General features: G+C 38.4%; 1 protein-coding gene across 1 annotated transcript; it reads left to right on the top strand.

Moving 5' to 3' along the window:
- Positions 1-92: 92 nt before the first annotated feature.
- LOC133526232 (probable actin-related protein 2/3 complex subunit 2) lies at positions 93-12364 on the top strand. The gene is made up of 8 exons (XM_061862761.1): positions 93-330; positions 832-925; positions 1222-1321; positions 5098-5284; positions 6664-6799; positions 8648-8732; positions 9319-9520; positions 10551-12364. Exons 1-8 carry the CDS (start codon positions 257-259, stop codon positions 10576-10578), a joined length of 906 nt encoding a protein of 301 aa, XP_061718745.1. The 5' UTR covers positions 93-256; the 3' UTR covers positions 10579-12364.
- The last annotated feature ends 849 nt before the right edge of the window (positions 12365-13213 follow it).

Genomic DNA, 13213 nt, shown 5'->3' with positions numbered 1-13213 from the left:
CGACTCCGCTTCAACGATCGATGGTACGATGGTTGATGATGTCAGTTCATAGACTAGTAGAGCAATAAACACAACGTCTCGTCTATGGTTACATGGCCGATATTTCATTTCATTCATTTATAGCTTCCTTTTCTGTCTTATAAATGATTATCTATATACGGGTGGTCGTCGATCAAGATTTCCGTATAAATTGTTAAATGAAGGTGCTATAAGCGTTTATTTTATGAAAAAACTGTAGGTTATAAATTGTTAAATAATGATCTTACTCGAGATCAATAATAGAATTATAGAAGAAACGCTAACAGTAAAATACAAAAATGCACTGGCGCGGTGAGTACGTTACGCTTAGAAAGTTGCTGTTCTTGCCATCGTAGTGTGTTTTTTGTGCAGTGTTATTGCGTGTGTGTACCATCCGTATGTTAGGTATTGTGATTCGGGTCAACTTTCTAACCGGGAGGTGACCGCTGAGTATAACCCCTTTTCGGGAGCAAGTTGAACTTGTCAAGTGTCAAATTCTTGGGGTGGGCCCACGTTGGCCTCCTCACCTTAATAGTGTTAGTGATGAAAGCAATAAGTTTTGGTAGATACAGTGAGAAGTTGTAGCCGGCACCGTCACCGCCTATCCTTACGTGGATGAGTCATTCTGTTGGTACCTACTCGCGCGGATATCATCATCAAGTGTTTTGGATGCCACTGAACCCGTAGTAAACAATACATTGCGCGCGATGTATGTAGCCTACATGACACACCTCTATTATACATTGACTTATCTGTCCCACAGGATGTGCCAACCAATTGTGTTCTTTTTAATAAAATTTTATCTATTTCCAGCTTAAAGCCAGAATCCATAGATGTAACAGTGGCAGATTTTGATGGAGTCCTCTTTCATATATCCAATGTAAATGGAGACAAAACCAAAGTTAGGGTAAGATATACAATGTTTGTTTAAACTAATATTAATGACTAATTACATAGTTAATATGAAAATTTCCTCATTTGGTAGATAATAATGCAAAGTTAATTAAGTTACTATGTAACTTTTATTTATTGGATCTCCACATAGTTTATAATCCAATAAGATTACCTAAAAAAATCCTGATATACATCCCTATTAAATATTACTCATTGTTAATTGAATGTTGTCAAAATTTTACTATTTAAGCATTGGAGTTATTAATAATAATTAGCTTTGTCAATGAGATGTAAACTTAATGTTTGCAGGTTAGTATATCACTGAAGTTCTACAAACAATTAGAGGAGCATGGTGCAGATGAACTTCTCAAAAGAGTTTATGGACCGCTACTCACTGTCCCTGAGTCAGGTAATATTACTTAATTGATGAAACTGTCTCCTACTGTAGTGCAATAAACTTGCAAAAACAGTCTGCACACCCATTTGACTAGCATACATGCATGAAATATTTAATGTGCAAATTTCAGCATTATAGTAAGGCATTTAGACATATTTTAGCTTGTGTACTATGAATTTGGTATGAAGTGATGGTTGAATGGATAACACATGCCTTTTACACTTGCGGCACAGAAACATTATCACAGTATTAATTACAGTTTCCTTCATGCTTCAAGGAAGACTTGGTTTCAACATTATGACCACTCATTACCATATAAGTCTATATTCCATATTTTCCTTATACAGTTTGGTAGGAAAACGCAAATATTAATATTGGTTTAAAAATAAAACAAATGCATGGAAACATTACATCCTGTTTATGATTCACGGTGAATAATGCTCATGTAAAATTGTTAAAAAGTAAATTTATATTTATCAAGTGAATGCTCTGATGATAAGATATAAGTTGTTATTGCTTACAGACATTAACATTGATAAGATTAACAATCATCAAGTTTTGGCTTCACCTTATCTCTTTTAAAACTTTTTGTTGTAATTTGCTCAATTAAAAATTTAATGCAAAATTGTGCATAATTCAAAAGTTTTAAAATGTTGCTCATGACTGAACTTTCAACAATTTTACTTCCCAAGTAAATCTAATTTTTCTAAGAAGATATACTATACCACCTACTACTGCTACCACCATAATACTGCCAATATAAATAATTAATCTTTTTATATATGTATTTCCTAAAATCGAAATCTAAATTAGTGTTAATATAAAATAAACTATTTCTCTTTATTCTCATTAGCACTCCAATCCACTCCATCCAATTTCAAGATATTTAACTCTATTGCAACATTCAGAACATTCAGTATGATGTGCCTAATATGGATAAAATAAGATACCTGCAACACTATGTTTATAGTTTACTTTTTGCATTCACAAGTGAGGTCATCTGTAAGGCAGCCTTTAAAATATTTATCAAGTATCTTAAGGCTTCCATAAGTGGATACTTGAATACATGTACCTTGCCTTTATCAGTCATATCACTCAACTTGAATTATTACTTCTTTTGGAGTTGATTGACAAATAATCATTCTGTATCTTAAATTGCATTTGTGTAATGTGATTACTGTTTCAAATTCAAACCTTTAATTACAAAATGTTGTATGATTTGTATTTATAGCCAGCGACTAATGAGGAAACATAGTTACACAGGAAGAAACATAATTTATCAGCCTATTAAAATGTAGATTGGTTTTCCGTTAGACCATCGATTTCTCGTATAAAAATGTATGTTTTTTTCAAAAGATGTTTTACTTAATTAATTTTTTTGTTTATCATGTAAAAAAAAAAATGTTTAATATATATAAGTACTTTTTGCCTAGTTTATATGTCTGGAGTATCACAAAAAAGCACAAAGAAAATAATAGGTGACTTATCTTTATTAATTTAAGAGTATACAGGGTGACTTCGAATTGGTAATACAAAACACTTGATTGTGGCTCAGTTAATACCAAACATTATAATACATTCACTCCGTTGTTAAAATCAGCTGCATTTAATTCTCGCTAATTTTCTAACAAAACTAATAATTAAAGTCCCAAAGTGTGGTTACTCTACATTAAATATCTAACTGTCATACCTACTTGTCACTCGATGTTATCGTCAATGTACGTTATCATTGATATCACTACAAGTGACACTCGTGTAACTAAATTGTTTTGATGAGGTTTTAACCTTTTCAACGCTTTCTCCCTCGCATCAAAATGTGGCATACACGCCAATATGTCAACTATTGAGAAACGAATTTAAACCTTATCTGTCAACAGTAACATTGCTTTGACAGCGTCTGCCATGACCTCTTTAGTGGTCGTTGGCGTGGTAGGCACGACAGCACCCGACCACTTTAGTGGCTCTTGGCGTTCAAAAGGTTAAGTACCCTGATAAATTTATGGTAATAATAAGCCGAATTATTTTTTTAAATCATTTATTATTGTACCTAATCTACCGATCAATACAAACTCGAAATTTTCTCTTCTTTACCGCAATAATTATTAATAACAATGAAACACTTTAAAACGCATAAATCACGTTTATTAACACCATGACCCTTTAAAAGTTTAAGTGTGAACCTACCTAAGCGTATTTTAAGATGTGTTCAAAATGACCACCGCCTTCCCTGACACATAAGTCGGCCCGCCGTCTATGGTTGATTTTGAGTCTGTCTAAAATAAATTCATTGGCTTTTACAGAATTAAATGCCTCAATTATCTTTTGGCGAAGTTCATCGATAGTATTTGATTCCCGTGCGTACACTCTCCTTTTAATTTCGCCCCACAAAAAGAAGTCGAGTGGCGTCAGATCGGGACTTCGAGGCGGCCATGCGACTGGGCCGTTGCGTCCAATCCATCTGCCAGGGAATATTCTATCCAAATAATTTCGCACACTTAGAGCAAAATGTGCTGGTGCACCGTCTTGCTGGAAATAGAGATTCTCTAAATTTTGTTCCGGCACCTCTTGTAGCAAAATCGGTAACACGTTTCTCAGGAAATCTTCATATTTCGGTCCATTTAAGTGGCCGTTAATAAAATACGGTCCAATCACACAATTATTCAGAATGCCTGCCCAAACGTTTACAGAAAAACGAGTTTGGTAAGAGTCTCGCCGAGTTACGTGAGGATTTGCATCACGATCAGCCCACCAGTGTTCATTGTGCACGTTAAAGAGGCCGACTCTTGTAAAAGTTGCCTCGTCGGTCCATAGGATATTTAAGTGTAAGTTTTGCTGCAGCCAACGCCCAAAAATAACTCTTCTAGGGTAATCAGCCAATACAATATCCTGTACCCTTTGAAATTTAAAGAGATGTTTTGCTTCAGCTTTCATTAGCCGCCAAATAAACAATTGGCTCGTGCCGAATCTCGCAGCAGCATCCCTTGTGCTGGCTTCTGGGTTGCGGTTAAAAAACTCGAGCACTCTTCTCCGAAAAGCTTGTGAATACCGCGGCCGCCGGCCTTGTGCTTGAGCATGTACTGGAACCGTAAACTGACCATGATCTCGTAAATTTTAGATGGTACTGTTTATTAATACACGTGTAGGTGTTGGGCAATCAGGGTATCGTTCGTGAAATAATGCCTGAGTTCGCACAGTACTCCGTGAAGTAAAATAAAATTCAAGAATATCCATTTTTTGAACATTAGTATACGGATAACGTCGAGGCATTTTAATTTAATTGTGAAATTAAAATCTCACGGAAAATATTATTTTCTTTGACAAGTGACAATTACTAATCAAAACACGTTTTCTTCATAAATACCGTGACAGGTGATTGATAACCAAAGAGGAAAGTGTTCATTTGAAATTCTCTAAACTTCTTTGTTAATTATTATGGTAGGATAACCATGTGAAGTCTAAACAAAAGGGATAAATTAAAAATTAAGAAAAAAATACTTTTGCTTAATTTAATAGCATGAGACTTAATTAAGGGGATTAGTTAAGGGAAAATGTGTGTAAAACATTAATTTTGTATTACCAATTTGAAGTCGCCCTGTAGATGTTACGACAGCAAGTCATCAAGTGGCAGTTATGCTAGCCTTCATTAAAATTTAAAAATGTCCTTAAGGTAAGGTGTTTCACCTTGCCTGTGACAATCTGACAATACAGATCGCAATCGGAAGTGTATGTTTAGAAACACTTTTTTGTATATCTTAAATGAAAATAATGTTGTTCATTTATTTGTCCAGGTTACAATGTGTCTGTCCTACTGGACCTGGAGGCGATCCCCGATGACTGGGAAGAGGTAGTGCGGAAGGTTGGCCTGCTGAAGCGCAACTGCTTCGCGTCCGTGTTCGAGCGCTACTTCCGCCTCCAAGAAGACGGGGATGTCGCCCAGAAGCGAGCGGTCATCAACTACCGTCAGGATGAGACGCTGTGAGTACGGAGCTCAAGGAATTGTGCTTTCAAGGTCAAAGGCGTCTAAAGACGTCATACTCTACCATGCCTGGAGGAGTGAGAGTACGTCAAGTAATAATCACGTATGAGAGCGTCATTCGTGTACCTGACGGTTGGCGGGACCTCAGGAATTTTAGCAAAATGTGTACGTGACCGAAAAACGCGCGGTAATGTTCGTCCGTCAGTATGAGACCTGTGAGTGATGAGTGATGAGTTGAGCTTTTTTGAGAATAGGTTTTTTAAGGTAATTTGGGCCTGAGGTAAAATAGTTTTTTATAATGTTGTACAGAGGGGCCTTAAGGATTATTCAATACGTAGTAGGTCCACTGTGGATTGAATCCAATAATAAGTAAATAATTATGTGTGGGTGTAGGCATCATGAACTTAAATATGAGTCATATATACAGTCATCACTTCCGCAAAGTCAAATGTGAAGAATTGTTATTGATATTTTGTAGTGGCCATAGCGATTACATAATCTAATGAATAAATATTTATATGGAAGTATATATTTTTATTGCTTCTACTTTCAATGTTAACATCGCATACAATGTTTTTTCGAAATTTAACGAATATCGTTGGCTGACATTGATTCGATGAGATGGATGATCACACGCGCTTAATGGACTTTTTTGTATATTTTGAAGGGTTATTTAAGGTAGAAATGGCTAGTGTACAAAAATAAGATTATATGTTTTTTCTATTGAAGAATCATTAATTGTTGTTTAGAGGTCTTTTAAAAGATCATTATACATTTGCCTTAGTAGGATTTATTTTTAATTGGTGCGATGAGGACAACTGCAACTTAGGTGAAAAATCTCAGAAATCGAGGTTTCGTTCTCGACATTTTCTTCCTCCAAAGCTTAACCAATTATAACGAAATTTTGGAAATGGAATAAAAAAGAAATGATCTGTGTCTGACCGTTTTGAGTTTATTGTTGCCGATATTGTATGATAGGTGTCTGTTTACGGGGCATATATTTGGCTGTTTTTAGCACTGCTTGAAGTTACCTAGTTCTTATAAAAACAAAAAAATCAAAACGTAATAACACAGGTACTGGTAGATGTAGATGTAGTGTAGGGACGCCCGGCCGGAAACAGGCGGGCTGTCGATCGCGTGTTGCGTTCGTTCAGCCCAATTCCCTGAAGTTGGAGCTGCAGGTTACTGTCCTGGCGGCATTCCCATACCAATCTCCTCAAATCTTGTTTTCCTGCAGAACAGAAGGACATCTTTACAGGTACTGGTAATAATGACCTCGTATAAAAAAAAAAACATCTAGGGTTAAAATCCAGAGAGGAACTAATCAAAATCTACTAATCTTTCCTCTTAAAATAAAAACATACATTTTATGACACAGATATGTGGAAGCACAAGAGGACCGCGTGACGGTGGTGTTCTCGACGGTGTTCCGGCACGAGGACGACATGGTGATCGGCAAGGTGTTCATGCAGGAGCTGAAGGAGGGCCGCCGGGCCAGCCACACGGCGCCGCAGGTATGTTCCGGCGCGAGGACGACATGGTGATCGGCAAGGTGTTCATGCAGGAGCTGAAGGAAGGTCGCCGGGCCAGCCACACGGCGCCGCAGGTATGTTCCGGCGCGAGGACGACATGGTGATCGGCAAGGTGTTCATGCAGGAGCTGAAGGAAGGTCGCCGGGCCAGCCACACGGCGCCGCAGGTATGTTCCGGCGCGAGGACGACATGGTGATCGGCAAGGTGTTCATGCAGGAGCTGAAGGAAGGTCGCCGGGCCAGCCACACGGCGCCGCAGGTATGTTCCGGCGCGAGGACGACATGGTGATCGGCAAGGTGTTCATGCAGGAGCTGAAGGAAGGTCGCCGGGCCAGCCACACGGCGCCGCAGGTATGTTCCGGCGCGAGGACGACATGGTGATCGGCAAGGTGTTCATGCAGGAGCTGAAGGAAGGTCGCCGGGCCAGCCACACGGCGCCGCAGGTATGTTCCGGCGCGAGGACGACATGGTGATCGGCAAGGTGTTCATGCAGGAGCTGAAGGAGGGCCGCCGGGCCAGCCACACGGCGCCGCCGGGCCAGCCACACGGCGCCGCCGGGCCAGCCACACGGCGCCGCAGGTATGTTCCGGCACGAGGACGACATGGTGATCGGCAAGGTGTTCATGCAGGAGCTGAAGGAGGGTCGCCGGGCCAGCCACACGGCGCCGCAGGTATGTTCCGGCACGAGGACGACATGGTGATCGGCAAGGTGTTCATGCAGGAGCTGAAGGAGGGTCGCCGGGCCAGCCACACGGCGCCGCAGGTATGTTCCGGCACGAGGACGACATGGTGATCGGCAAGGTGTTCATGCAGGAGCTGAAGGAGGGTCGCCGGGCCAGCCACACGGCGCCGCAGGTATGTTCCGGCACGAGGACGACATGGTGATCGGCAAGGTGTTCATGCAGGAGCTGAAGGAGGGTCGCCGGGCCAGCCACACGGCGCCGCAGGTATGTTCCGGCACGAGGACGACATGGTGATCGGCAAGGTGTTCATGCAGGAGCTGAAGGCTGAGCTGACGCCGCAGGTATGCCGCTCTTACATTCAGACAGGATATATTGAAGGAACAATATTTATGGACTAAATGGGACAAACACAAGTACCGTCTGACTGCACTATGTTTTCAATCCAAGTGCTGTCATGTATGGCGGTCCAATGGGATATGTATTATGCATTGCTATAAACTGGTCCTGAAAATAAAACATGCTGGGACCTAGTTTTATGAAATACGTGCTAGTTGGGAGGATAGAGCACGTTACCCCAAGCAAACGTATTCGTCAATTTCCTTCTTGGATAATGATTTTATCAACACTATGTGCTCCTGTCTTGCTTATGTATTTAAAATTTAATCGATCTAAAACTGCAAATAACGGTTTCTGACGATTGTTCAAGAAATATCATTAATCATCGAATTTTGATAGAGTAAATTAACGGATTATAAAATACCATACAGTTTAAATTAGCACCAGTTGTCACTTTCAACCTTTGTCTGATTTAGAAACAACAACATATTAAATATTTGAAATCATTTGTGGTTGAAGAATCTTTATAAACGGTTGCGCTTTACTTTAATCTCTATTTGTATTATTCATTTTAGTGATATTGTGATTATACTTTCATTAAGGAAACTGTAAGTCTAGTTTTAAGGAAATATCCAGTATTATATATAAGTATAAAAGACTGTTTGTTTCTTAAATAAATAAATAAAATAAAATTACTAAAATGACATGGGCAACATTGATAATGATTGAAGCCTTTTCTTCAATTTTGTTCCCTTTCCATTTTATTTATATGCTGCTAACGACTGTGACTTCATAGCCCTTTTCTATTTCAGGTTTTATTTTCTCATAAGGAACCACCACTAGAACTCATGGATACTGAAGCAAAAGTAGGAGAAAATATCAGTTATGTTACATTCGGTAAGTCACCAAGTTTGTTTGCTTATGGCTTGCAGGGACTTATATTTTTTTTTGTCTCTATTACATAAATAAACTCACATGCAGACATTTTATGGTCTTATAGCAGTTCAGTTTAAATAATTGTAGGTGTCTCTATAATATTTGAACAGTTCCCTTGATTTCTCTAGGAGGGGACCAACTTTGACGCCCCTTAAACCGAAAAAAAGAATTTACTCGACAGGTCCAGCCGTCTAAAAATCGGTAGGTTGTCCTCCCGGTACTAGTTCTACATACAAAATCAGTCCAGGACCCGGGAATTCTCGGTTTTCGCCATATAAATTCAGTCTCGAGAGCATTTCGTAGAAATAAAGAATCCTTTAACCCTTTGAACGCTTTATGTCATGAACAACATCACTCAGACGCCAAGGCCCCGGGTGCGAGGGAACTAATGTAAACCCTACTCGAAAGTTTGAAGGTTACTTTGACAGCGTCCGCCATAACACCAATAGTTGTCCTTGGCGCTGTGGGCACGACTAGTGACGACGACTTTAGGTGTTGTTGGCGCTCACAAGGGTAACAACATGAGTGAGCGTGCATCGCGTTGCAGTGCTGTTCCCGCGGCACACGTGCGCGGAGGCGCGCGACAACACGATCGACCTGCTGCACATGTTCCGCGACTACCTGCACTACCACATCAAGTGCAGCAAGGTGTACGTGCACTCGCGCATGCGCGCCAAGGCCGGCGACCTGCTCAAGGTGCTCAACCGCGCGCGCCCGCAGCAGCAGCGCCAGGAGAGGAAGACCATCACGTCAGTATATTTCAATTATTTTAAACAGATTACCCGCCTCATTTTTCGATCCGTTTCGAGGATCGTCAACACATCTGCAGCGACAATCAAAAATTAAAAAGTTTAAAACATTGCAGTCTCGATTTTACATTTACCTAAACACGTTTAAACATTCCTGACAACATACCAAAAATAACATACGTAATTTGGTCGGGTTATCACTTAGGACTTTTTAGAAATAGGCAGAAAGGAAAAGTGAAACTATACAAGGACAAACAGTAATAACACTTTCTCTGCTATTCCTACTAAGCATCTCGTTCTGTCATCTCCCCCATCCCCCATTTCATTTCTATATTGTACCTCTATGCGTTTTCAGGACTGCAATGTTGCATACAAATTCCATTATTTGTCGAGTTATAACTTTAAAAAAAGTTGAAATGGCTATAAATGAAAGCATAGGTCCATTAAACAGCCAAACAGATGATCAATACTTATTATTATAACATTGTTACCGCAACTATTTAGCTGTCTCAAATAGGTTAGCGTATTTTTGTCAGAAAAATACACTTCTGTTTTTGAATTAAAAAATATTTGCTGGTTTCGGATACAATTAAACGGACTCCCAAGGTCGTCCGTTTAAAACGAATCCTAAGCCAGCATGTAGGTACTTCCGAGCCTCAACAATAATCTACTATTAATGTTGTAATCTCACGAAACTTTTGTAGTTAAAATCAAGTGAGTATATTCATATATCCCGTTTTCATACAATCGTTAACTCACCGTTAGACCTGAGATGAGTCCGGTTCTCTTAAAAAAAATACTTCCCTGAAGAGTGATTGTTAAAATTTTCAGGTGCAAAAACGTGTTGTTTGTTTCAAATTAATACTTAGCCACCATGTGCATATTGTGCATACATCCCTGTCTCAGCAATAAGTTACTATACTTACTGCAATGTTACATCCATTAAACAATCTTTTTAATTGTGTTTTACGGTTGATCATAATCAAATTATCACACAAATGGAATAATTGGAACATATTATCTGTTCCAGGGGGAGAACCTTCGTCCGGCGGGACTGAGTGGCGCGGCCGCGGACCACACTATAGCCTTATTTATTCCGAGCGGCCGCACGCCCGCTCGCACTCCGGCAATGTGCGTATTTCCTTCACTCTCTGTGTTCCCGATACCTGTGTATGTAGTGCGCGTGCCACGAGATGTTGCGACATTTGCTAACTATGTTTTCAATATGAATTACCCCTTTGTAACAGTACAGGAATGCCAAATATTTAAAAATGCTCAATATTGTACCGGTCGCCGAACTTTACGAAACGAAATGATGAAATGTGCACATTGTTTTTATAAATATTTATTGTCAACTCTTCATGCCTAGCGTAAAGTCAATAAATAATGTTGCTGTAGTACTTGTTGATAACAAAATTATGCTTTATTATATGAGAGTTCTATTTATGGGGCCCGGCCGCCCTCGATCCTTCTCGTAGCTTACGTAATTTTGTTGATATAAGTAACCCGATTACCAATCCTCGAGTAGAGTATAATGTATTATAAACCTAGCCTATTATTGTTTCGGATGACAGACTTGTAAAAATGTATATCTCCGGACAGGTAACATGCACAAACTCGTACGAATTACTCAATATTAATTTTGTAACGACACCGTCTAGTTTGATAACTATCTATGCAATATACGAACAATAATTATTTAAATAAAGTTACTCTCTTACGTTGTTAGGTAGGCCCGATTCAATTATAATCTAAGTGAAAGTGTATAGTATTTCTCAATAGAATCTTCCATAGACCGAGGCTGGGTGGGTGTAAAGGCCTTATTGATGTCCGCTCGCGCCGGCTCGATAGATCGCTAGGTTAGATGCGGTAATTTATATCCCGTTTATATGCAATTCCAACTCGCAAAACTTCAATTCCGTATTGCATTAAAGAACAAGATACATTTATTGTCTATGATGATTTATATATAAAAATAATGTATTAAAATTTATAAGAATTCTTCGAATTTAGTGTCATAGTTCATGAGAAATAGAAAATGGCACGTAATGTGTTAGACCACTTCCGCACCAAGTATTTGCTCAAACCGAACACCAAGGAGCTCTATAGGAATAGTGAACATTTCACGCTACAATAGTTAGCCCTTATTTCTGACGCGAATTCATTTTGAAAGGCAATGTTTGGGATCTAGTGAAGTGGCACTCTTAATTGCAAATCTGAATTGTCTACTTATCTTCTTTACACTCATAAGAGTCATATTGCAATAATTTATATGTATAATAGCGAACATATTCAGATTTGCATTAAATTTTATTTAAAAGGATTGCAAAGAGTAGGCGAGATTAACTACGTAATTTTAGGTGAGATTGTGGCAAAATATCGATGGAGTCATGGACTGAAAGTTATTTAGACTACGAGTATCATTAATAGTTCGTTTGGATGAAATAATGTAAATCGCTAAGTCATCATTAATTGCATGAGTTGATAACGTGACAAAATATTAACAGTTGACAGATTATAAAGATACGGCAAGTAGTCGAGTATGAATGGAATGTAATACATAAAGCGTGTAGACACAATTTAACTAAAAAAATTAGCTAACTTGAATTTTATGTAATTTTTTTGCAAGATGTATTATTTATGTATTATAAAATGTAAGTTAAATGTTGCTTTAAAGTTATAGCTTACAATTTGATGATTGTTTTTTCTGTCAGTTGAAGCGCCAGATTATGTAAACTGTGCAGATTATGGAAGTTATTTGTGAATATGTAATTATTCTTGTGATTTAAAATCCGTTTATACTGTATTTTTATTTTCTAGATTAAAGAAAACATCTTACTGCAATTATTTATTGTTTTTATTTCTACCGTTTCCAGGTGCACTATCACTATGGGATATAACAGGTTAACATACAGTAAATCTATTCCAAACAACTAACTTATGTCAAAATCATATCTACTATACACATTCATAATACATATTTGGTTCATACACAGCTTTAGGTTCCAACGTGTCTTTTCTGTACCCGATCAGTTAATAATATTGGTGAAACAAAAGTAGGTCGGGAGCGGATTTTCCCGATATGAGCCCCTACCATTAGGCTCCTGTATCCTTAATTTTTGAGAATAAGATCATGCCATCTGTCAATTTATGCCTGTTCAAAACACGAACATGCTTAAGTCGAATGTAGGGGTACTGATCAGTGCTAAAACATACCACAGGTTTAGTTTAGAATAGAGAATAATTCGGTACACAGCGGGAAGAAGTAGAAAACTCGAGATATAAAATTGAAGAAATTTGAACTTAAAATAGATATATATAAGGTTCAAATTTCTTCAATTTTAAATCTGTATTTATCGACTTCTTCCCGCCGTGTACGGAATTATTCATATTTCTAATTCCTTACTTGATCAGTACGAGCGGTATATGGTAAAACAATGGGAATTTAAAAACAGCCGGTATGTTTGTGTTTTTTTTTTGTAGAGTAGTAACATTACATTCTAGAACTAGTTTGTATATTTAATACAGTATACAATACATTCTGTGTTTGTAAACAGACTTTGTCAGTATTCTACAATGGATGTTTACTAATACGTCAACATACACAATACTATATAGATATAGCCATCCATGTCGTATCCGACAATAATTTTCATCACACATGCATAAGATTATGTTATGCCTAAACTAAAT

Source organism: Cydia pomonella, chromosome 16 (genome assembly GCF_033807575.1).
Source record: "Cydia pomonella isolate Wapato2018A chromosome 16, ilCydPomo1, whole genome shotgun sequence".
Taxonomy (NCBI): Eukaryota; Metazoa; Arthropoda; class Insecta; order Lepidoptera; family Tortricidae; genus Cydia; species Cydia pomonella.
Note: the sequence above shows the minus strand (reverse complement) of the source record. Positions and strands in the feature narration are given on the sequence as shown.